This window comes from Oncorhynchus gorbuscha, unplaced genomic scaffold (assembly GCF_021184085.1).
Source record: "Oncorhynchus gorbuscha isolate QuinsamMale2020 ecotype Even-year unplaced genomic scaffold, OgorEven_v1.0 Un_scaffold_1028, whole genome shotgun sequence".
Taxonomy (NCBI): Eukaryota; Metazoa; Chordata; class Actinopteri; order Salmoniformes; family Salmonidae; genus Oncorhynchus; species Oncorhynchus gorbuscha.
In genome coordinates this window covers 44,638-72,500 of record NW_025745938.1, presented here as the reverse complement: position 1 = coordinate 72,500, position 27,863 = coordinate 44,638, and the positions used below count along the sequence as shown (strand labels likewise).

Here is a 27,863-nt window from a genome sequence, read left to right as displayed (position 1 = left end):
CTGTCAATGTTTCTCCTACCACATGTACAAGGCTGGACCCCCAAAACACCATCCAGAGCCTCTTTCACCAAGATGTCCAGCCACCACCAACATCTATTCTTATTAGGTCTACTTACTGCCATGTAGGCGTTGGTTCCCACATACGTCTTGGCGATGGAATTCACCAACTGCAAACAAAAGAGGTTAGATTGATCAACTGTAGATGGGTGAATGGGTTTCATTCTTTCCCTCAGTAACAATTAACTGAGCAAAATACTGTGTGTGCTTTTACTGTTGTCTTCCAGTCGATCTGTCCAACTGTTTAACATGAGAACAGACTGTACCATACTGTTAAAGATCCTTCAGTTCTGTCCAACATGAGAACAGACTGTACCATACTGTTAAAGGTCCTTCAGTCCAACTGTTTAACATGAGAACAGACTGTACCATACTGTTAAAGGTCCGTCAGTCCAACTGTTTAACATGAGAACAGACTGTACCATACTGTTAAAGGTCCTTCAGTTCTGTCCAACATGAGAACAGACTGTACCATACTGTTAAAGATCCTTCAGTTCTCTCCAACTGTTTAACATGAGAACAGACCATGTTACTGAAAAGATCCTTCAGTTCTGAACATGAAACAGACTGTTAAAGACCATACTGTTAAAGATGGCCTTCAGTTCTGTTTAACATGAGAACAGACTGTACCATACTGTTAAAGATCCTTCAGTTCTGTTTGAACATGAGAATGGCTATAGACTGTAACATACTGTTAAAGATCCTTCAGTTCTGTTATAACTGAAACAGACTGATGGCCATAGTGAAAGATCCTTCAGTTCTGTTTAACATGACAGACTGTGATCATACTGTTAAAGATCCTTCAGTGATGGATATAACAACTGAGAACATAGTTGGATAACATGAGAACAGACTGTACCATACTGTTAAAGATCCTTCAGTTCTGTCCAACTGTTTCACATGAGAACAGACTGTACCATACTGTTAAAGGTCCTTCAGTCCAACTGTTTAACATGAGAACAGACTGTACCATACTGTTAAAGATCCTTCAGTTCTGTCCAACTGTTTAACATGAGAACAGACTGTACCATACTGTTAAAGATCCTTCAGTTCTGTCCAACTGTTTAACATGAGAACAGACTGTACCATACTGTTAAAGGTCCTTCAGTTCTGTCCAACATGAGAACAGACTGTACCATACTGTTAAAGATCCTTCAGTTCTGTCCAACTGTTTCACATGAGAACAGACTGTACCATACTGTTAAAAGGTCCATAGTGATGTTTATAATGAAACAGATGGCCATACTGTTAAAGATCCTTCAGTTATGGAACTGTTTAACATGAGAACAGACTGTACCATACTGTTAAAGATCCTTCAGTTCTGTCCAACTGTTTAACATGAGAACAGACTGTACCATACTGTTAAAGGTCCTTCAGTTCTGTCCAACATGAGAACAGACTGTACCATACTGTTAAAGATCCTTCATGTTATAGTGATGGATATAACTGAAACAAGATGGCCATAGTGATGGATATAACTGAAACATGATGGCCATAGTGATGGATATAACTGAAGCATGATGGCCATAGTGATGGATATAACTGAAGCATGATGGCCATAGTGATGGATATAACTGAAACAAGATGGCCATAGTGATGGATATAACTGAAACAAGTTGGCCATAGTGATGGATATAACTGAAACATGATGGCCATAGTGATGGATATAACTGAAACAAGATGGCCATAACTGAAACAAGATGGACATAGTGATGGATATAACTGAAACATGATGGCCATAGTGATGGATATAACTGAAACAAGATGGCCATAACTGAAACAAGATGGCCATAGTGATGGATATAACTGAAACATGATGGCCATAGTGATGGATATAACTGAAACATGATGGCCATAGTGATGGATATAACTGAAACAAGATGGCCATAGTGATGGATATAACTGAAGCATGATGGCCATAGTGATGGATATAACTGAAGCATGATGGCCATAGTGATGGATATAACTGAAAGAAGATGGCCATAGTGATGGATATAACTGAAACAAGTTGGCCATAGTGATGGATATAACTGAAACATGATGGCCATAGTGATGGATATAACTGAAACAAGATGGCCATAACTGAAACAAGATGGACATAGTGATGGATATAACTGAAACATGATGGCCATAGTGATGGATATAACTGAAAAAAGGTGACCATAGTGATGGATATAACTGAAACATGATGGCCATAGTGATGGATATAACTGAAACAAGTTGGCCATAGTGATGGATATAACTGAAGCAAGTTGGCCATAGTGATGGATATAACTGAAACATGATGGCCATAGTGATGGATATAACTGAAACAAGATGGCTATAACTGAAACAAGATGGCCATAGTGATGGATATAACTGAAACATGATGGCCATAGTGTGCACACATGACTGTAAGTCGCTTTGGATAAAAGCGTTGGCTAAATGGCATATATTATTATTATTATTATATTATATAACTGAAACATGATGGCCATAGTGATGGATATAACTGAAACAAGATGGCCATAGTGATGGATATAACTGAAACATGATGGCCATAGTGATGGATATAACTGAAGCATGATGGCCATAGTGATGGATATAACTGAAGCATGATGGCCATAGTGATGGATATAACTGAAAATAGTTGGCCATGGTGATGGATATAACTGAAACAAGATGGCCATAGTGATGGATATAACTGAAACAAGTTGGCCATAGTGATGGATATAACTGAAGCAAGTTGGCCATAGTGATGGATATAACTGAAACATGATGGCCATAGTGATGGATATAACTGAAACAAGGTGACCATAGTGATGGATATAGCTGAAACAAGGTGACCATAGTGATGGATATAACTGAAACATGATGGCCATAGTGATGGATATAACTGAAGCAAGTTGGCCATAGTGATGGATATAACTGAAACAAGGTGACCATAGTGATGGATATAACTGAAGCAAGATGGCCATAGTGATGGATATAACTGAAACATGATGACCATAGTGATGGATATAACTGAAGCAAGTTGGCCATAGTGATGGATATAACTGAAACAAGGTGACCATAGTGATGGATATAACTGAAACAAAAGAGAGCAGAGACTGTTTGTCCTACATTAAGTACAGCTCCCATCTCCATCTCCTTTCCCCTCTGTGACTTACATACCCAAATCTATTGAAACGTCAGTGTTGCTGTGGTCTGTTCCCAGCCCTCTCACAGGGGACCAGGATGAGGACAGGGGGACGTCGGAGTGTGTGTGTGAGCACAATGGGACATGCCATGGATGACAGGGCTGTGATAATGAGTGAATGATTGTGTTCCCCGATGGCTCCTGTGTTTGGAGGGGAGGTCCTGCTCAGGGAAGGCAGAGACACTGACCTTCCTACAGGGCAGTGTGTGTGTGTGTTGAGGTAAAGCTTGTATTCAGAAGCCTGTGCAGGGGTCAACGCTGCTTCACATCTCCAAGGAGAGAGGGATGAAAATTAATTAAAATTGGGGCGTGGGGGTGACAGGGTGAGAGAGAGTAGGGGGGAGTTATTCCCGGGGGTCTTTGGGGGAGTTGGAAGGGCTGTCCCAGGGTGACGTAATGACATGACATACAGACACACACACACACTTCAGCTATTGTCTGCCCAGCCACGCTCTTGCCACGTCCATCAAAGGCATATCAATGAAGCTTTGGCGTTGTGTGTGTGTGTGTGTGTGTGTGTGTGTGTGTGTGAGTAGTAATTATAACAACTGCATGTTTTGGAGTGCCTGTGGAACAATGGTAGTGAGGAAGTTAATGTGAGAGGCTGTCCCTCAAGGTGCTTCCACTGTCGTGAGGACACAATGAATAGGTCCAGATTGACAGGTTGACTACACACAGAGAGAGAGCGAGACATACACTGCTGTCTCAATGCACACAGAGAAACAGATCACAAACACAACACACACACAGAGGTATAAACACACAGAGGTATAAACACACACACACAGAGGTATAAACACACACACAGAGGTATAAACACACACACAGAGGTATAAACACACACATGGGGGACTGTACCTGCGTGCTGACTCCAAAGTCACAGAGCTTCACTTGACCTCTAGTGTTGACCAGCATGTTGGAAGGCTTGACGTCTACAGAGACAAGTACATACAGTAACAGCTGCTACCTCCTCCAATCAGACTGTACTCATGTTATATCTTCATTTGACCAGTTTCTCCCAGCAAGAAAATTACCCTGCAGCAACAGGAAGTGACTATCCTGCAGCAACAGGAAGTGACTATCCTGCAGCAACAGGAAGTGACTATCCTGCAGCAACAGGAAGTGACTATCCTGCAGCAACAGGAAGTGACTATCCTGCAGCAACAGGAAATGACTATCCTGCAGCTACAGGGAATGATTATTATTTCTGTGCTATATTTTTTTGGGAGGGGGCAAATCAAGTCTGACATTTTCAAGTGGAAATTACAAACTTTAGAAGAAATGTTAAACCTTGAATACACTACTAGGTTACATTTTCTTAAGTGCAGGAAGATTCCCTGTGACAAAAGTGATCAATGTAAGACCACATATCTGTACTGTATACAGCATCATGACAGTATCTCCTTCCATGATATTCTACGTATAAATCAAAACAAATGTATTTATATAGCCCTTCGTACATCAGCTGATATCTCAAAGTGCTGTACAGAAACCCAGCCTAAAACCCCAAACAGCAAGCAATGCAGGTGTAGAAGCACATCACTGACCTCTGTAGAATCTCCTACCTTTTACCTCACTGACCTCTGTAGAATCCACATCACTGACCTCTGTAGAATCTCCTACCTTCCACCTCACTGACCTCTGTAGAATCTACTACCTTCCACATCACTGACCTCTGTAGAATCCACATCACTGACCTCTGTAGAATCTCCTACCTTCCACCTCACTGACCTCTGTAGAATCTACTACCTTCCACATCACTGACCTCTGTAGAATCTACTACCTTCCACCTCATTGACCTCTGTAGAATCTAATACCTTCCACATCACTGACCTCTGTAGAATCTACTACCTTCCACATCACTGACCTCTGTGTAGAATCTACTACCTTCCACATCACTGACCTCTGTAGAATCCACATCACTGACCTCTGTAGAATCCACATCACTGACCTCTGTAGAATCCACATCACTGACCTCTGTAGAATCCACATCACTGACCTCTGTAGAATCTACTACCTTCCACCTCATTGACCTCTGTAGAATCTACTACCTTTCACCTCATTGACCTCTGTAGAATCTACTACCTTTCACATCATTGACCTCTGTAGAATCTACTACCTTCCACCTCATTGACCTCTGTAGAATCTACTACCTTTCACCTCATTGACCTCTGTAGAATCTACTACCTTTCACATCATTGACCTCTGTAGAATCTACTACCTTCCACCTCATTGACCTCTGTAGAATCTACTACCTTTCACATCATTGACCTCTGTAGAATCTACTACCTTTCACATCACTGATCTCTGTGTAGAATCTACTACCTTCCACATCACTGACCTCTGTGTAGAATCCACTACCTTCCACATCACTGACCTCTGTAGAATCTACTACCTTCCACCTCACTGACCTCTGTAGAATCCACATCACTGACCTCTGTAGAATCTCCTACCTTCCACCTCACTGACCTCTGTAGAATCTACTACCTTCCACATCACTGACCTCTGTAGAATCTACTACCTTCCACCTCATTGACCTCTGTAGAATCTAATACCTTCCACCTCATTGACCTCTGTAGAATCTAATACCTTCCACATCACTGACCTCTGTGTAGAATCTACTACCTTCCACATCACTGACCTCTGTAGAATCTACTACCTTCCACATCACTGACCTCTGTAGAATCTACTACCTTCCACCTCATTGACCTCTGTAGAATCTACTACCTTCCACATCACTGACCTCTGTAGAATCCACATCACTGACCTCTGTAGAATCCACATCACTGACCTCTGTAGAATCTACTACCTTCCACATCACTGACCTCTGTAGAATCCACATCACTGACCTCTGTAGAATCCACATCACTGACCTCTGTAGAATCCACATCACTGACCTCTGTAGAATCCACATCACTGACCTCTGTAGAATCTACTACCTTCCACCTCACTGACCTCTGTAGAATCTACTACCTTCCACCTCACTGATCTCTGTAGAATCCACATCACTGACCTCTGTAGAATCTACTACCTCTCACCTGTCTGACCTCTGCAGAATCTACTACCTTCCACATCACTGACCTCTGTAGAATCCACATCACTGACCTCTGTAGAATCCACATCACTGACCTCTGTAGAATCCACATCACTGACCTCTGTAGAATCCACATCACTGACCTCTGTGAATCTACTACCTTTCACCTCACTGACCTCTGTAGAATCTACTACCTTCCACATCACTGACCTCTGTAGAATCTACTACCTTCCACATCACTGACCTCTGTAGAATCCACATCACTGACCTCTGTGAATCTACTACCTTTCACATCATTGACCTCTGTAGAATCTACTACCTTTCACATCATTGACCTCTGTAGAATCTACTACCTTCCACCTCATTGACCTCTGTAGAATCTACTACCTTTCACATCATTGACCTCTGTAGAATCTACTACCTTTCACATCATTGACCTCTGTAGAATCTACTACCTTCCACCTCATTGACCTCTGTAGAATCTACTACCTTTCACATCATTGACCTCTGTAGAATCTACTACCTTTCACATCATTGACCTCTGTAGAATCTACTACCTTTCACATCATTGACCTCTGTAGAATCTACTACCTTTCACATCACTGACCTCTGTAGAATCTACTACCTTCCACATCACTGACCTCTGTAGAATCTACTACCTTCCACATCACTGACCTCTGTAGAATCTACTACCTTCCACATCACTGACCTCTGTAGAATCTACTACCTTCCACATCACTGACCTCTGTAGAATCCACCTCACTGACCTCTGTAGAATCTACTACCTTCCACATCACTGACCTCTGTAGAATCTACTACCTTCCACATCACTGACCTCTGTAGAATCCAAATCACTGACCTCTCCAAATCACTGACCTCTGTAGAATCCAAATCACTGACCTTCCAAATCACTGACCTCTGTAGAATCCAAATCTGACCTCTGTAGAATCCACATCACTGACCTCTGTAGAATCTCACTGACCTCTGTAGAATCCACATCACTGACCTCTGTAGAATCTACTACCTTCCACATCACTGACCTCTGTAGAATCCAAATCACTGACCTCTGTAGAATCCAATCACTGACCTCTGTAGAATCCACATCACTGACCTCTGTAGAATCCACATCACTGACCTCTGTAGAATCCAAATCACTGACCTCTGTAGAATCCAAATCACTGACCTCTGTAGAATCTACTACCTTCCACATCACTGACCTCTGTAGAATCCAAATCACTGACCTCTGTAGAATCCACATCACTGACCTCTGTAGAATCCACATCACTGACCTCTGTAGAATCCACATCACTGACCTCTGTAGAATCTACTACCTTCCACATCACTGACCTCTGTAGAATCTACTACCTTCCACATCACTGACCTCTGTAGAATCCAAATCACTGACCTCTGTAGAATCCACATCACTGACCTCTGTAGAATCCACATCACTGACCTCTGTAGAATCTACTACCTTCCACATCACTGACCTCTGTAGAATCCAAATCACTGACCTCTGTAGAATCCAAATCACTGACCTCTGTAGAATCCAAATCACTGACCTCTGTAGAATCTACTACCTTCCACATCACTGACCTCTGTAGAATCCAAATCACTGACCTCTGTAGAATCCACATCACTGACCTCTGTAGAATCCACATCACTGACCTCTGTAGAATCCACATCACTGACCTCTGTAGAATCCACATCACTGACCTCTGTAGAATCCACATCACTGACCTCTGTAGAATCTACTACCTTCCACATCACTGACCTCTGTAGAATCTACTACCTTCCACATCACTGACCTCTGTAGAATCCACATCACTGACCTCTGTAGAATCTACTACCTTCCACATCACTGACCTCTGTAGAATCCAAATCACTGACCTCTGTAGAATCCACATCACTGACCTCTGTAGAATCTACTACCTTCCACATCACTGACCTCTGTAGAATCTACTACCTTCCACATCACTGACCTCTGTAGAATCCAAATCACTGACCTCTGTAGAATCCAAATAACTGACCTCTGTAGAATCCACATCACTGACCTCTGTAGAATCCACATCACTGACCTCTGTAGAATCCACATCACTGACCTCTGTAGAATCCACATCACTGACCTCTGTAGAATCTACTACCTTCCACATCACTGACCTCTGTAGAATCTACTACCTTCCACATCACTGACCTCTGTAGAATCCAAATCACTGACCTCTGTAGAATCTACTACCTTCCACATCACTGACCTCTGTAGAATCTACTACCTTCCACATCACTGACCTCTGTAGAATCCAAATCACTGACCTCTGTAGAATCTACTACCTTCCACATCACCGACCTCTGTAGAATCTACTACCTTCCACATCACTGACCTCTGTAGAATCCAAATCACTGACCTCTGTAGAATCTACTACCTTCCACATCACCGACCTCTGTAGAATCTACTACCTTCCACATCACTGACCTCTGTAGAATCCAAATCACTGACCTCTGTAGAATCCAAATAACTGACCTCTGTAGAATCCACATCACTGACCTCTGTAGAATCCACATCACTGACCTCTGTAGAATCCACATCACTGACCTCTGTAGAATCTACTACCTTCCACATCACTGACCTCTGTAGAATCTACTACCTTCCACATCACTGACCTCTGTAGAATCCAAATCACTGACCTCTGTAGAATCTACTACCTTCCACATCACCGACCTCTGTAGAATCTACTACCTTCCACATCACTGACCTCTGTAGAATCTACTACCTTCCACCTCACTGACCTATGTAGAATCCACTACCTTTCACCTCACTGACCTCTGTAGAATCCACATCACTGACCTCTGTAGAATCTACTACCTTCCACCTCACTGACCTCTGTAGAATCCACATCACTGACCTCTGTAGAATCCACATCACTGACCTCTGTAGAATCCACATCACTGACCTCTGTAGAATCCACATCACTGACCTCTGTAGAATCTACTACCTTCCACCTCACTGACCTCTGTAGAATCTACTACCTTCCACATCACTGACCTCTGTAGAATCCACATCACTGACCTCTGTAGAATCTACTACCTTCCACATCACTGACCTATGTAGAATCTACTACCTTCCACATCACTGACCTCTGTAGAATCTACTACCTCTCACCTGTCTGACCTCTGCAGAATCTACTACCTTCCACATCACTGACCTCTGTAGAATCCACATCACTGACCTCTGTAGAATCCACATCACTGACCTCTGTAGAATCCACATCACTGACCTCTGTGAATCTACTACCTTTCACCTCACTGACCTCTGTAGAATCTACTACCTTCCACATCACTGACCTCTGTAGAATCTACTACCTTCCACATCACTGACCTCTGTAGAATCCACATCACTGACCTCTGTGAATCTACTACCTTTCACATCATTGACCTCTGTAGAATCTACTACCTTTCACATCATTGACCTCTGTAGAATCTACTACCTTCCACCTCATTGACCTATGTAGAATCTACTACCTTTCACATCATTGACCTCTGTAGAATCTACTACCTTTCACCTCATTGACCTCTGTAGAATCTACTACCTTCCACCTCATTGACCTCTGTAGAATCTACTACCTTTCACATCATTGACCTCTGTAGAATCTACTACCTTTCACATCATTGACCTCTGTAGAATCTACTACCTTCCACATCACTGACCTCTGTAGAATCTACTACCTTCCACCTCACTGATCTCTGTAGAATCTACTACCTTCCACATCACTGACCTCTGTAGAATCCAAATCACTGACCTCTGTAGAATCTACTACCTTCCACATCACTGACCTCTGTAGAATCTACTACCTTCCACATCACTGACCTCTGTAGAATCTACTACCTTCCACATCACTGACCTCTGTAGAATCTACTACCTTCCACATCACTGACCTCTGTAGAATCTACTACCTTCCACATCACTGACCTCTGTAGAATCTACTACCTTCCACATCACTGACCTCTGTAGAATCTACTACCTTCCACATCACTGACCTCTGCAGAATCTACTACCTTCCACATCACTGACCTCTGTAGAATCCAAATCACTGACCTCTGTAGAATCCAAATCACTGACCTCTGTAGAATCCAAATCACTGACCTCTGTAGAATCCAAATCACTGACCTCTGTAGAATCCAAATCACTGACCTCTGTAGAATCCACATCACTGACCTCTGTAGAATCTACTACCTTCCACATCACTGACCTCTGTAGAATCCAAATCACTGACCTCTGTAGAATCTCACTGACCTTCCACATCACTGACCTCTGTAGAATCCACATCACTGACCTCTGTAGAATCCACATCACTGACCTCTGTAGAATCCACATCACTGACCTCTGTAGAATCTACTACATCACTGACCTCTGTAGAATCTACTACCTTCCACATCACTGACCTTCCAAATCACTGACCTCTGTAGAATCTACACTGACCTCTGTAGAATCCACATCACTGACCTCTGTAGAATCCTGACCTTCCAATCACTGACCTCTGTAGAATCCAAATCACTGACCTCTGTAGAATCCACATCACTGACCTCTGTAGAATCCACATCACTGACCTCTGACCTCCACATCACTGACCTCTGTAGAATCTACTACCTTCCACATCACTGACCTCTGTAGAATCTACTACCTTCCACATCACTGACCTCTGTAGAATCTACTACCTTCCACATCACTGACCTCTGTAGAATCCAAATCACTGACCTCTGTAGAATCCAAATCACTGACCTCTGTAGAATCCAAATCACTGACCTCTGTAGAATCCAAATCACTGACCTCTGTAGAATCTACTACCTTCCACATCACTGACCTCTGTAGAATCTACTACCTTCCACATCACTGACCTCTGTAGAATCCAAATCACTGACCTCTGTAGAATCCACATCACTGACCTCTGTAGAATCCACATCACTGACCTCTGTAGAATCCACATCACTGACCTCTGTAGAATCCAAATCACTGACCTCTGTAGAATCCAAATCACTGACCTCTGTAGAATCCACATCACTGACCTCTGTAGAATCTACTACCTTCCACATCACTGACCTCTGTAGAATCCAAATCACTGACCTCTGTAGAATCCACATCACTGACCTCTGTAGAATCCACATCACTGACCTCTGTAGAATCCACATCACTGACCTTCCACATCACTGACCTCTGTAGAATCCACATCACTGACCTCTGTAGAATCTACTACCTTCCACATCACTGACCTCTGTAGAATCTACTACCTTCCACATCACTGACCTCTGTAGAATCCAAATCACTGACCTCTGTAGAATCCAAATCACTGACCTCTGTAGAATCCACATCACTGACCTCTGTAGAATCCACATCACTGACCTCTGTAGAATCCACATCACTGACCTCTGTAGAATCCACATCACTGACCTCTGTAGAATCCACATCACTGACCTCTGTAGAATCCACATCACTGACCTCTGTAGAATCTACTACCTTCCACATCACTGACCTCTGTAGAATCTACTACCTTCCACATCACTGACCTCTGTAGAATCCACATCACTGACCTCTGTAGAATCTACTACCTTCCACATCACTGACCTCTGTAGAATCCAAATCACTGACCTCTGTAGAATCCACATCACTGACCTCTGTAGAATCTACTACCTTCCACATCACTGACCTCTGTAGAATCTACTACCTTCCACATCACTGACCTCTGTAGAATCCAAATCACTGACCTCTGTAGAATCCAAATCACTGACCTTCCACATCACTGACCTCTGTAGAATCTCACTGACCTCTGTAGAATCCACATCACTGACCTCTGTAGAATCCACATCACTGACCTCTGTAGAATCTACTACCTTCCACATCACTGACCTCTGTAGAATCTACTACCTTCCACATCACTGACCTCTGTAGAATCCAAATCACTGACCTCTGACCTCTGTGTTCTACTACCTTCCACATCACTGACCTCTGTAGAATCTACTACCTTCCACATCACTGACCTCTGTAGAATCCAAATCACTGACCTCTGTAGAATCTACTACCTTCCACATCACCGACCTCTGTAGAATCTACTACCTTCCACATCACTGACCTCTGTAGAATCTACTACCTTCCACCTCACTGACCTCTAGAATCCACATCACTGACCTCTGTAGAATCTACTACCTTCCACCTCACTGACCTCTGTAGAATCCACATCACTGACCTCTGTAGAATCCACATCACTGACCTCTGTAGAATCCACATCACTGACCTCTGTAGAATCCACATCACTGACCTCTGTAGAATCTACTACCTTCCACCTCACTGACCTCTGTAGAATCTACTACCTTCCACATCACTGACCTCTGTAGAATCCACATCACTGACCTCTGTAGAATCTACTACCTTCCACATCACTGACCTCTGTAGAATCTACTACCTTCCACATCACTGACCTCTGTAGAATCTACTACCTTCCACCTCACTGACCTCTGTATAATCTACTACCTTCCACATCACTGACCTCTGTAGAATCTACTACCTTCCACATCACTGACCTCTGTAGAATCTACTACCTTCCACATCACTGACCTCTGTAGAATCTACTACCTCTCACCTGTCTGACCTCTGTAGAATCTACTACCTTCCACATCACTGACCTCTGCAGAATCTACTACCTTCCACATCACTGACCTCTGTAGAATCCACATCACTGACCTCTGTGAATCTACTACCTTTCACCTCACTGACCTCTGTAGAATCTACTACCTTCCACATCACTGACCTCTGTAGAATCTACTACCTTCCACCTCATTGACCTCTGTAGAATCTACTACCTTTCACATCATTGACCTCTGTAGAATCTACTACCTTCCACCTCATTGACCTCTGTAGAATCTACTACCTTTCACATCATTGACCTCTGTAGAATCTACTACCTTCCACATCATTGACCTCTGTAGAATCTACTACCTTCCACATCACTGACCTCTGTGTAGAATCTACAACCTTCCACATCACTGACCTCTGTGTAGAATCTACTTCCTTCCACATCACTGACCTCTGTAGAATCTACTACCTTCCACATCACTGACCTCTGTAGAATCTACTACCTTTCACATCATTGACCTCTGTAGAATCTACTACCTTCCACCTCATTGACCTCTGTAGAATCTACTACCTTTCACATCATTGACCTCTGTAGAATCTACTACCTTCCACATCATTGACCTCTGTAGAATCTACTACCTTCCACATCACTGACCTCTGTGTAGAATCTACAACCTTCCACATCACTGACCTCTGTGTAGAATCTACTACCTTCCACATCCCTGACCTCTGCAGAATCTACTACCTTCCACAGCACTGACCTCTGTGTAGAATCTACTACCTTCCACAGCACTGACCTCTGTGTAGAATCTACTACCTTCCACATCACTGACCTCTGTAGAATCTACTACCTTCCACAGCACTGACCTCTGTAGAATCTACTACCTTTCCCACCACTGACCTCTGTGAAGAATCTTCAGGCTCCATAGATAGGTTAGGCCTTTCACAACCTGAAGACAGATCGGAGATATGGAGTTCAGAATTCAACAATACCCAAAACCACTGCTTTCAGACACAGGTGGGCGAACTCATTTGATAAACCATTTATATAAAGGACCTTCAGAAAGAATTCACACCCCCTGGCCTTGACTTATTCCCCATTTTGTTGTTACAGCCTGAATTCAAAATCCATTAAATATATGTTTACTCTCTCAGTCATCTACACACAATACCCCACCATGTCAAAGATAAAAAATGTTTTTAGAAACTTCATTGAAAATCAAATACAGAAATATCTAATTAAATATTCACACAACAGAGTCAATACTTTGTAGTAGCACTTTTGCCTGTGAGTCTTTCTGTGCAAGTCTCTTTCCACACCTGGACAACATTTGCCCATTTTTATTTTCAAAATTCTTCAAGCTCTGTCAAATTGGTTTTTGATCATTGTTAGACAACCATTTTCAGATTTTCAAGTAGATTTAAGTCAAAACTGTAACTAGGCCACTCAGGAACATTCACTGTCTTTTTGGACAAGTTCCGTGTATATTTAGCCTTGTGTTTTAGGTTATTGTCCTGCTGAAAGGTGAATTCATCTCCCAGTGTCTGGTGGAAAGTAGATTGAACCAAGTTTTCCTCTAGGATGATGCCTGTGCATTCCATGAACTTTTTTTATCCTGAAAAACTCCCCAATCCTTGATTAAGGATTACAAGTATACCCATTACATGATGCAGCCACCACTATGCTTGAAAATATGTTCGTTCGGCGATCGACGTCACCGGCTTTCTAGCCATATATCCATTTGTCTTGTCTTGTTTCATACACACCTGCTATATCCATTTGTCTTGTCTTGTTCCATACATCTTTCATATATCCATTTGTCTGGTCTTGTTTCATACACACCTGGTTTACATATATCCATTTGTCTTGTCTTGTTTCCATACACACCTGGTTTACATATATCCATTTGTCTGGTCTTGTTCCATACACACCTGGTTTACATATCTCCATTTGTCTTGTCTTGTTCCATACACACCTGGTTTTCATATATCCATTTGTCTGGTCTTGTTTCATACACACCTGGTTTTCATATATCCATTTGTCTTGTCTTGTTTCATACACACCTGGTTTACATATATCCATTTGTCTGGTCTTGTTTCATACACACCTGGTTTACATATCTCCATTTGTCTTGTCTTGTTCCATACACACCTGGTTTACATATATCCATTTGTCTGGTCTTGTTTCATACACACCTGGTTTACATATATCCATTTGTCTGGTCTTGTTCCATACACACCTGGTTTTCATATATCCATTTGTCTGGTCTTGTTCCATACACACCTGGTTTACATATATCCATTTGTCTTGTCTTGTTTCATACACACCTGGTTTACATATATCCATTTGTCTGATCTTGTTTCATACACACCTGGTTTTCATATATCCATTTGTCTGGTCTTGTTTCATACACACCTGGTTTTCATATATCCATTTGTCTTGTCTTGTTCCATACACACCTGGTTTTCATATATCCATTTGTCTGGTCTTGTTTCATACACACCTGGTTTACATATATCCATTTGTTTTGTCTTGTTTCCATACACACCTGGTTTACATATCTCCATTTGTCTTGTCTTGTTTCCATACACACCTGGTTTTCATATCTCCATTTGTTTTGTCTTGTTTCCATACACACCTGGTTTTCATTTCCCCCAATCAATCTACTTGTATTTAACCCTCTGTTTCCCATCATGTTTTGTGTGTAATTTTTCATGTTCTTGTGGTGTTTTATTACGAGCTTTATTCTTGTATGTTCCGTGTTTTGAGCGTGTTTGATTCATGTAGTGCTCTCGTTTTTGGAACTAAAATAAAAGTGTGCCTGTTTACATCACTCTACTCTCCCGCACATGACTTCGCCTCTATACACCCGTTGACAAGAGTGGTACTCAGTAAGGTATTGGATTTGCCCTAAACATAACACTTTGTATTGAGGACAAAAAGTGAATTGATTTGGCAATTATTTGGGCACTATTACTTTATTGCTTTGTTGCAAACAGGATGCATGTTTTGGAATATTTTTACTATGTACAGGATAGAGGTTTTAAAGTCATCATGGGCCTCATGGTGAAATCCCTGAACAGTTTCCTTTCTCTGAGTTAGGAAGGACGCCTGTATTTGTGTAGTGACTGGGTGTTTAGATACACCATCTAAAAGGGAAATAAATAACCTCACCAAGCTCAAAGGGATGTCTACCAATAGGTTCCCTTCTTTGTGAGGATTGGAAAATCTCCCTGGTCTTTGTGGTTGAATCTGTGGTTGAACCCTAAATTCACTGCTCGACTGAGGGACTTTACAGATAATTGTATGTGTGAGGTACAGAGATGAGGTATTAATTAAAAAAATAATGTTAAACACTATTATTGCACACAGAGTGAGTCCATGCAACTTAGTGTGACTTGTTAAGCAACATTTGACTTCTAAACACATTTAGGCTTGTCGTAACAGAGGGGTTGAATACTTATTGACTCAAGACATTTCAGCTTTAATATGTAAAAAATGTCTAAAATCATAATTCCACTGACATGATGGGGTTATTGTGTGTAGGCCAGTGTGTAAAAAAAACAAAAAAACTATTTAATCCATTTTGAAATTCAGGCTGGAACACGACAACATGCCTATAAGTCCAGGGGTGTGAATACTTTGTGAAGGTCAGGTATCTGCTCATTGATCATGGACTGTACACAACATGCCTATAAGTCCAGGGGTGTGAATACTTTGTGAAGGCCAGGGATCTGCTCATTGATCATGGACTGTACACAACATGCCTATAAGTCCAGAGCCACAGAGTTGCATAGCTACTTTGCCTCTTTACGTTCTTGATATCAAAAACCATTTGCTTTTAAAATGACTAGAGTCCAGCAGCAAAGACTTTAAGGATTCACGTATTTTGTTTTTTTATTGACAAAGTAGATTTGCCCACAAAACAACGTGCCAAATCTACTTCTCAATTCAGACAGAATCAAAAAGATGTGATTGGACTGTGGCTCTGGTGCCAAAACAACTGGTGTGCGTATGCATCACCCATCTCGCCCTCCCGGGTGCTTTTCCCAGCGATAATTAACAGCTCTCACAGTGAGAGAGGGGGAAGAGAGGGAGGAGAGCTGTGAATTAGAATTAACGCTGACTAAATAGCTGTCAATGTTTGATTACAGGCTGAATCAGAGGGAGAGGGGCTAATAGAGGTGGAAACACCCATGTTAGGCTGAATCAAACGCTCCTCTGTGCTGTGATGCTTGAGTGTGTGTGAGAGAGAGTCTGTCCATTTCATCCCTTTCTCACTGATGAAGGCTACTTGGGAGATTCACACCTGTTGGCCACACTTGCCAAAATGGGTCAACTTTACCAGCAAAAGTCTCAAAGTTATTAATGGTGTTATTATTTACTGAATTGGATAGAATGATGAATTGTAGCCAATTTGTCAAACCTGCAACTCCCATACAAAGCTACCTGATCCATTGTCTTCCTAGCTGATGCTTAACAGAATGATAGTCTCATTTTAAATAGCTGTGGTCAGTTATAGAATATGAGAGTCTCATTTTAAATAGCTGTGGTCAGTTATAGAATATGAGTCTCATTATAAATAGCTGAGGTCAGTTATAGAATATGAGAGTCTCATTTTAAATAGCTGTGGTCAGTTATAGAATATGAGAGTCTCATTATGAATAGCTGAGGTCAGTTATAGAATATGAGAGTCTCATTTTAAATAGCTGTGGTCAGTTATAGAATATGAGAGTCTCATTTTAAATAGCTGTGGTCAGTTGGTTTGAGAGCTGAAAGGCTGTACACTCACCGCCACAGAGATCCTACCCAACACATGTTCTGGGATCCTCCTGTAGACGTCCAGAGAGCCACCTGCACACACACACACACACACACACACACACACACACACACACACACACACACACACACACACACACACACACACACACACACACACACACACACACACACACACACACACACACACACACACACACACACACACACACACACAGTTGAGTGTTGATGGACGCATGCTGACAGGTCGTCCTTTGAGAGAGACAATGTGTTATAACTGAGAAATCACTGTGTTAAATTCACGCACACACACTCCCACCCTTGTAGCTTTTAGCAAAGAAGCATGCTAGCCCCCAGGCACTGAAGATGACAATCTTCCTCTAAGTAGAAGTGTAAATGGATACAGGGTGGTAAGAGGTTTGACATTCCAGCTTTTATAGAGCTCTGGATGGGACTGGAGTAAAGGCCTCTGCTAACCCCAGCCTCAACACTAACCCCAGCCTCAACACTAACCCTAACCCGAGCACTAACACTAACCCTAACCCCAACACTAACCCTAAACCCCAGCCTCAAAACTAACCCCAGCCTCAACACTAACCCTAAACCCCAGCACTAACACTAACCCTAAACCCCAGCACTAACACTAACCCTAAACCCCAGCACTAACACTAAACCCCAGCACTAACCCTAACCATAAACCCCAGCACTAACCCTAACCCCAGCACTAACACTAACCATAAACCCCAGCACTAACCCTAACCCCAGCACTAACACTAACCATAAACCCCAGCACTAACACTAACCCCAGCACTAACACTAACCCCAGCACTAACACTAACCCTAAACCCCAGCACTAACACTAACCCTAAACCCCAGCACTAACACTAACCATAAACCCCAGCACTAACCCTAACCCCAGCACTAACACTAACCCTAAACCCCAGCACTAACACTAACCATAAATCCCAGCACTAACCCTAACCCCAGCACTAACACTAACCCTAACCCCAGCACTAACCATAACCCCAGCACTAACACTAACCCTAAACCCCAGCACTAACACTAACCCTAAACCCCAGCACTAACACTAACCCTAAACCTCAGCACTAACCCTAACCCCAGCCTCAACACTAACCCTAACCCGAGCACTAACACTAACCCGAGCACTAACACTAACCCTAAACCCCAGCACTAACACTAACCCTAAACCCCAGCACTAACACTAACCCTAAACCCCAGCACTAACACTAACCCTAAACCCCAGCACTAACACTAACCCTAAACCCCAGCACTAACACTAACCCTAAACCCCAGCACTAACCCTAACCATAAACCCCAGCACTAACCCTAACCATAAACCCCAGCACTAACCCTAACCCCAGCACTAACACTAACCCTAAACCCCAGCAGTAACACTAACCAACTAACCCCAGCACTAACCCTAACCCCAGCACTAACACTAACCCTAAACCCCAGCACTAACACTAACCCTAAACCCCAGCACTAACCCTAACCCCAGCACTAACACTAACCCCAGCACTAACACTAACCCCAGCACTAACACTAACCCCAGCACTAACACTAACCCTAAACCCCAGCACTAACACTAACCCTAAACCCCAGCACTAACCCTAACCCTAAACCCCAGCACTAACCCTAACCCTAAACCCCAGCACTAACCCTAACCCTAAACCCCAGCACTAACACTAACCCTAAACCCCAGCACTAACCCTAAACCCCAGCACTAACAATAACCCTAAACCCCAGCACTAACACTAACCCTAAACCCCAGCACTAACACTAACCCCAGCACTAACCCTAACCCCAGCCTCAACACTAACCCTAAACCCCAGCACTAACCCGAGCACTAACACTAACCCTAAACCCCAGCACTAACACTAACCCTAAACCCCAGCACTAATACTAACCCTAAACCCCAGCACTAATACTAACCCTAAACCCCAGCACTAACACTAACCCTAAACCCCAGCACTAACCCTAAACCCCAGCACTAACACTAACCCTAAACCCCAGCACTAACACTAACCCTAAACCCCAGCACTAACCCTAAACCCCAGCACTAACCCTAAACCCCAGCACTAACCCTAAACCCCAGCACTAACCCTAAACCCCAGCACTAACCCTAAACCCCAGCACTAACCCTAAACCCCAGCCTTAGCACTAACACTAATCCCATTCTCAACGCTAACTCTAACCCATAGCCTCAACGCTAACCCTAACCCCAGCCTCAGCGCTATCCCTAACCCCAGCCTCAAAGCTAACCCTAAACCCCAGCACTAACCCTAACCCCAGCCTCAACACTAGCCCTAAACCCTAGCACTAGCCCTACACCCCAGCACTAACCCTACACCCCAGCACTAACCCTACACCCCAGCACTAACCCTACACCCCAGCACTAACCCCAGCCTCAGCACTAACCCCAGCCTCAGCACTAACCCCAGCCTCAGCACTAACCCCAGCCTCAGCACTAACCCCAGCCTCAGCACTAACCCCAGCCTCAGCACTAACCCCAGCCTCAGCACTAACCCCAGCCTCAGCACTAACCCCAGCCTCAGCACTAACCCCAGCCTCAGCACTAACCCCAGCCTCAGCACTAACCCCAGCCTCAGCACTAACCCCACACCCCAGCACTAACAATAACCCCAGCACTAACCACAAACCCCAGCACTAACCCTAACCCCAGCCTCAGCACTAACCCCAACCCCAGCCTCAGCACCAACCCTAATCCCAGCCTCAACACCAACCCTAATCCCAGCCTCAACACCAACCCTAATCCCAGCCTCAACACCAACCCTAATCCCAGCCTCAACACCAACCCTAATCCCAGCCTCAACACCAACCCTAATCCCAGCCTCAACACCAACCCTAATCCCAGCCTCAACACCAACCCTAATCCCAGCCTCAACACCAACCCTAATCCCAGCCTCAACACCAACCCTAATCCCAGCCTCAACACCAACCCTAATCCCAGCCTCAACACCAACCCTAATCCCAGCCTCAACACCAACCCTAATCCCAGCCTCAACACCAACCCTAATCCCAGCCTCAACACCAACCCTAATCCCAGCCTCAACACCAACCCTAATCCCAGCCTCAACACCAACCCTAATCCCAGCCTCAACACCAACCCTAATCCCAGCCTCAACACCAACCCTAATCCCAGCCTCAACACTAACCATAAACCCCAGCACTAACCCTAATCCCAGCCTCAGCACCAACCCTAATCCCAGCCTCAGCACCAACCCTAATCCCAGCCTCAACACCAACCCTAATCCCAGCCTCAACACCAACCCTAACCCCAGCCTCAACACCAGCCTCAACACCAACCCTAACCCCAGCCTCTGCGCCAACCCTAACCCCAGCCTCAACACCAGCCTCAGCCCTAACCCCAGCACCAACCCTAACCCCAGCCTCTGCGCCAACCCTAACCCCAGCCTCTGCGCCAACCCTAACCCCAGCCTCTGCGCCAACCCAAACCCCAGCCTCTGCGCCAACCCCAACCCCAGCCTAACCCTAAACCCCAGCCAACCCTAACCCCAGCCTCAACACCCCAACCCTAACCCCAGCCTCTAACCCTAAACCCCAGCCTCAGCCCTAACCCCAACCCTAACACTAACCCTAAACCCCAGCCTCAGCCCTAACCCCAACCCTAACACTAACCCTAAACCCCAGCCTCAGCCCTAACCCCAGCACCAACCCTAACCCCAGCCTCTGCGCCAACCCTAACCCCAGCCTCTGCGCCAACCCTAACCCCCAGCCTCAGCCCTAACCCCAGCACTAACCCTAACCCCAGCCTCTGCGCCAACCCCAACAACCCTGCAACCTCTGCGCCAACCCCAAACCCCAGCCTCAGCCCCAACCCCAGCCTCTGCCCTAACCCCAGCCTCTGCGCCAACCCTAACCCCAGCCTCTGCGCCAACCCCAGCCTAACCCCAGCCTCTGCGCCAACCCCAGCCTAACCCCAGCCTCTGCGCCAACCCCAGCCTAATCCCAGCCTCTGCACTAACCCCAGCCTAACCCCAGCCTCTGCGCCAACCCCAACCTCCCAGCCTCAGCCCTAACGCCAACCCCAGCCCCAGCCTCTGCGCCAACCCCAGCCTCTGCGCCAACCCCAGCCCCCCCAGCCTCTGCGCCAACCCCAGCCTCTGCGCCAACCCCAGCCTCTCGCCAACCCCAGCCTCTAACCAACCCCAGCCTCTGCGCCAACCCCAGCCTCCAACCCCAGCCTCTGCGCCAACCCCAGCCTCTGCGCCAACCCCAGCCTCTGCGCCAACCCCAGCCTCTGCGCCAACCCCAGCCTCTGCGCCAACCCCAGCCTCTGCGCCAACCCCAGCCTCTGCGCCAACCCCAGCCTCTGCGCCAACCCCAGCCTCTGCGCCAACCCCAGCCTCTGCGCCAACCCCAACCCCCAAACTGCGCCAACCCCAGCCTCTGCGCCAACCCCAGCCTCTGCGCCAACCCCAGCCTCTGCGCCAACCCCAGCCTCTGCGCCAACCCCAGCCTCTGCGCCAACCCCAGCCTCTGCGCCAACCCCAGCCTCTGCGCCAACCCCAGCCTCTGCGCCAACCCCAGCCTCTGCGCCAACCCCAGCCTCTGCGCCTCTGCGCCAACCCCAGCCTCTGCGCCAACCCCAGCCCCAGCCCCAGCCTCTGCGCCAACCCCAGCCTCTGCGCCAACCCCAGCCTCTGCGCCAACCCCAGCCTCTGCGCCAACCCCAGCCTCTGCGCCAACCCCAGCCTCTGCGCCAACCCCAGCCTCTGCGCCAACCCCAGCCTCTGCGCCAACCCCAGCCTCTGCGCCAACCCCAGCCCCAGCCCCAGCTGCGCCAACCCCAGCCTCTGCGCCAACCCCAGCCTCTGCGCCAACCCCAGCCTCTGCGCCAACCCCAGCCTCTGCGCCAACCCCAGCCTCTGCGCCAACCCCAGCCTCTGCGCCAACCCCAGCCTCTGCGCCAACCCCAGCCTCTGCGCCAACCCCAGCCTCTGCTGCCTCTGCCCAACCCCAGCCTCTGCGCCAACCCCAGCCTCTGCGCCAACCCCAGCCTCTGCGCCCCCCAGCCTCTGCGCCAACCCCAGCCCCTGCGCCAGCCCCAGCCTCTGCGCCAACCCCAGCCTCTGCGCCAACCCCAGCCTCTGCGCCAACCCCAGCCTCTGCGCCAACCCCAGCCTCTGCGCCAACCCCAGCCTCTGCGCCAACCCCAGCCTCTGCGCCAACCCCAGCCTCTGCCTCTGCGCCAACCCCAGCCTCTGCGCCAACCCCAGCCTCTGCGCCAACCCCAGCCTCTGCGCCAACCCCAGCCTCTGCGCCAACCCCAGCCTCTGCGCCAACCCCAACCAGCCTCTGCGCCAACCCCAGCCTCTGCGCCAACCCCCCAGCCTCTGCCCTAACCCCAGCCTCTGCGCCAACCCCAGCCTCTGCGCCAACCCCAGCCTCTGCGCCAACCCCAGCCTCTGCGCCAACCCCAGCCTCTGCGCCAACCCCAGCCTCTGCGCCAGCCCCCAGCCTCTGCGCCAACCCCAGCCTCTGCGCCAACCCCAGCCTCTGCGCCAACCCCAGCCTCTGCGCCAACCCCAGCCTCTGCGCCAACCCCAGCCTCTGCGCCAACCCCAGCCTCTGCACCAACCCCAGCCTCTGCACCAACCCCAGCCTCTGCAACCAACCCCAGCCTCTGCGCCAACCCCAGCCTCTGCACCAACCCCAGCCTCTGCGCCAACCCCAGCCTCTGCCACCAACCCCAGCCTCTGCGCCAACCCCAGCCTCTGCGCCAACCCCAACCCCAGCCTCTGCGCCAACCCCAGCCTCTGCCCAGCCTCTGCCAACCAACCCCAGCCTCTGCGCCAACCCCAGCCTCTGCCCCAACCCCAGCCTCTGCGCCAACCCCAGCCTCCCCAGCCTCCTCAGCCCAACCCCAGCCTCTGCGCCAACCCCAGCCTCTGCGCCAACCCCAGCCTCTGCGCCAACCCCAGCCTCTGCGCCAACCCCAGCCTCTGCGCCAACCCCAGCCTCTGCGCCAACCCCAGCCTCTGCGCCAACCCCAGCCTCTGCGCCAACCCCAGCCTCTGCGCCAACCCCAGCCTCTGCGCCAACCCCAGCCTCCTGCGCCAACCCCAGCCTCTGCGCCAACCCCAGCCTTCAGCGCCAACCCCAGCCTTCAGCGCCAACCCCAGCCTTCAGCGCCAACCCCAGCCTCTGCGCCAACCCCAGCCTTCAGCGCCAACCCCAGCCTTCAGCGCCAACCCCAGCCTTCAGCGCCAACCCCAGCCTTCAGCGCCAACCCCAGCCTTCAGCGCCAACCCCAGCCTTCAGCGCCAACCCCAGCCTTCAGCGCCAACCCCAGCCTTCAGCGCCAACCCCAGCCTTCAGCGCCAACCCCAGCCTTCAGCGCCAACCCCAGCCTTCAGCGCCAACCCCAGCCTTCAGCGCCAACCCCAGCCTTCAGCGCCAACCCCAGCCTTCAGCGCCAACCCCAGCCTTCAGCACCAACCCCAGCCTTCAGCGCCAACCCCAGCCTTCAGCCCCCCAGCCTTCTGCGCCAACCCCAGCCTTCAGCGCCAACCCCAGCCTTCAGCGCCAACCCCAGCCTTCAGCGCCAACCCCAGCCTTCAGCGCCAACCCCAGCCTTCAGCGCCAACCCCAGCCTTCAGCGCCAACCCCAGCCTCTGCGCCAACCCCAGCCTTCAGCGCCAACCCCAGCCTTCAGCGTCAGCGTCAACCCCAGCCTTCAGCGTCAACCCCAGCCTTCAGCGTCAACCCCAGCCTTCAGCGTCAACCCCAGCCTCTGCAGCCAACCCCAGCCTTCAGCGTCAACCCCAGCCTTCAGCGTCCAACCCCAGCCTTCAGCGTCAACCCCAGCCTCTGCGTCAACCCCAGCCTTCAGCACCAACCCCAGCCTTCAGCGTCAACCCCAGCCTTCAGCGTCCAACCCCAGCCTTCTGCAGCCAACCCCAGCCTTCAGCGTCAACCCCAGCCTTCAGCGTCAACCCCAGCCTTCAGCCAACCCCAGCCTCAGCGTCAACCCCAGCCTTCAGCGTCAACCCCAGCCTTCAGCGTCAACCCCAGCCTTCAGCGTCCAACCCCAGCCTTCAGCGTCAACCCCAGCCTTCAGCGTCAGCACCAACCCCAGCCTTCAGCCAACCCCAGCCTTCAGCGTCAACCCCAGCCTTCAGCCTCAACCCCAGCCTTCAGCACAACCCCAGCCTTCAGCCTCAACCCCAGCCTCAGCCTCAACCCCAGCCTTCAGCCTCAACCCCAGCCTTCAGCCTCAACCCCAGCCTTCAGCCTCCTTCAACCCCAGCCTTCAGCCTCAACCCCAGCCTTCAGCTCAACCCCAGCCTTCAGCCTCAACCCCAGCCTTCAGCCCAACCCCAGCCTTCAGCCTCAACCCCAGCCTTCAGCCTCAGCCCCAGCCTTCAGCCTCAACCCCAGCCTTCAGCCTCACCCCAGCCTTCAGCCTCAACCCCAGCCTTCAGCCTCAACCCCAGCCTTCAGCCTCAACCCCAGCCTTCAGCCTCAACCCCAGCCTTCAGCCTCAACCCCAGCCTTCAGCCTCAACCCCAGCCTTCAGCCTCAACCCCAGCCTTCAGCCTCAACCCCAGCCTTCAGCCTCAACCCCAGCCTTCAGCCTCAACCCCAGCCTTCAGCCTCAACCCCAGCCTTCAGCCTCAACCCCAGCCTTCAGCCTCAACCCCAGCCTTCAGCCTCAACCCCAGCCTTCAGCCTCAACCCCAGCCTTCAGCCTCAACCCCAGCCTTCAGCCTCAACCCCAGCCTTCAAATCAAATCAAATTTTATTTGTCACATACACATGGTTAGCAGATGTTAATGCGAGTGTAGCGAAATGCTTGTGCTTCTAGTTCCGACAATGCAGTGATAACCAACAAGTAATCTAACTAACAATTCCAAAACTACTGTCTTATACACAGTGTAAGGGGGACCCGTAAAAAAAACAAAAAACTGCATAGTTTCCTAGGAACTCGAAGCGAGGCGGCCATCTCAGTCGGCGCCGGAACCCCAGCCTTCAGCCTCAACCCCAGGCTCAACGCCAACCCCAGGCTCAACGCCAACCCCAGGCTCAACGCCAACCCCAGGCTCAACGCCAACCCCAGGCTCAACACCAACCCCAGGCTCAACACCAACCCCAGGCTCAACACCAACCCCAGGCTCAACACCAACCCCAGCCTCAACACCAACCCCAGCCTCAACACCAACCCCAGGCTCAACACCAACCCCAGGCTCAACACCAACCCCAGCCCCAACACCAACCCCAGCCCCAACACCAACCCCAGCCCCAACACCAACCCCAGCCTCAACACCAACCCCAGCCTCAACACCAACCCCAGCCTCAACACCAACCCCAGCCTCAACACCAACCCCAGCCTCAACACCAACCCCAGCCCCAGCCCCAGCACCAGCCCCAACCCCAGCACCAGCCTCAGCACTCACCATCCATATATTCTGTGCATATGGAGATCCTGTTCTCCACAAAGAAGGCACTGTAGAAGGTTATGATGTAGGAGGAATCACACTGCAAAAAAAATAAGACAATTAACACAGTTCACTCATTAATTAACATTGATGCATGTTGCAGTATTTATTGTTGAACTGTTTAGTTAGCCCATTTCACAGTCTACCTCAGAAGAACAGGAGAGATCTGGGGTAAATTATTGAGGGCTTATCAGCAATCACGTGTTCCTGCCTCGTGTGTATTTCGCCAAATCCCTGGCTTGTCACGCAGGAGGAGAAGAGACCCACTCAGAATAAAGGTGCTCCATGAACTAGTCTAATGTAACAGAGTAGACTAAACACTGCAGGTCTGATAAGAGAGGCTTCAGTTGGGGGAAGAGATCTGACTACATGATTTGGGCCAGTTGGGGGAGAGATCTGACTACATGATTTGGGCCAGTTGGGGGAGAGATCTGACTACATGATTTGGGCCAGTTGGGGGAGAGATCTGACTACATGATTTGGGCCAGTTGGGGGAGAGATCTGACTACATGATTTGGGCCAGTTGGGGGAGAGATCTGACTACATGATTTGGGCCAGTTGGGGGAGAGATCTGACTACATGATTTGGGCCAGTTGGGGGAGAGATCTGACTACATGACTTGGGCCAGTTGGGGGAGAGATCTGACTACATGACTTGGGCCAGTTGGGGGAGAGATCTGACTACATGATTTGGGCCAGTTGGGGGAGAGATCTGACTACATGATTTGGGCCAGTTGGGGGAGAGATCTGACTACATGATTTGGGCCAGTTGGGGGAGAGATCTGATACATGATTTGGGCCAGTTGGGGAGAGATCTGACTACATGATTTGGGCCAGTTGGGGGAGAGATCTGACTACATGATTTGGGCCAGTTGGGGGAGAGATCTGACTACATGATTTGGGCCAGTTGCGGGAGAGATCTGAGCAGTTTGGGGCTCTAGAGAATAGAAGCTGACCTTGTAGAGGATCTCCAACTCGGACATGATCTGTTTCTGTAGCTCCACTGTGATATCCAGAGGAATGACCTGTAAAGTCCGAAGCACAGCCCAAATGAGAGACCAGAGTAACATGCACAGGTTAAATATACAAGCACGCACACACTGCTAAAGCCCTTCAAAAACACACACAGAAACATTTAAAGCAATGTACATTATTATTACAATGGAACTACGGGTCAAAATACTGCTGGCACTGGTGGTAACACATGACCTAGAAACCTTGTAGAGAAACTCATGATTCTTTCATGCCAACCGATCTGGATAGTGTGGATACCACACGGTAAATGGGCACTACCAGGGGTGTGAATTCTGATCTGGCTGCACTGAGCTTAGCTAATAGCTACAACAGTGGCACGCTAGCACTAGCAAAGATTAGCTAAACGTGCAGCTTATCATTGATTACAGGTTAGAGAAGGGAGTAGCTACATGTTAACATCATTGATTACAGGTTAGAGAGAGAGAGAAGGGAGTAGCTACATGTTAACATCATTGATTACAGGTTAGAGAGAGAGAGAGAAGGGAGTAGCTACATGTTAACATCATTGATTACAGGTTAGAGAGAGAGAGAGGAGATACATGTTAACATCATTGATTACAGGTTAGAGAGAGAGGAGTAGCTACATGTTAACATCATTGATTACAGGTTAGAGAGAGAGAGGAGATACATGTTAACATCATTGATTACAGGTTAGAG

General features: G+C 47.8%; 1 protein-coding gene across 2 annotated transcripts in view; it reads right to left on the bottom strand.

Moving 5' to 3' along the window:
• map2k5 (mitogen-activated protein kinase kinase 5) overlaps positions 1-27,863 on the bottom strand; it is a gene marked incomplete at its 5' end in the record, with an annotated part of 129,606 nt that overhangs the window by 61,825 nt on the left and 39,918 nt on the right. For both annotated transcript variants that reach the window (XM_046336348.1, XM_046336349.1), the window contains 6 exon segments: positions 117-167; positions 4,094-4,167; positions 13,787-13,835; positions 17,679-17,740; positions 26,131-26,212; positions 27,128-27,196. In XM_046336348.1, coding sequence (XP_046192304.1) covers positions 117-167; positions 4,094-4,167; positions 13,787-13,835; positions 17,679-17,740; positions 26,131-26,212; positions 27,128-27,196 — 387 coding nt within the window.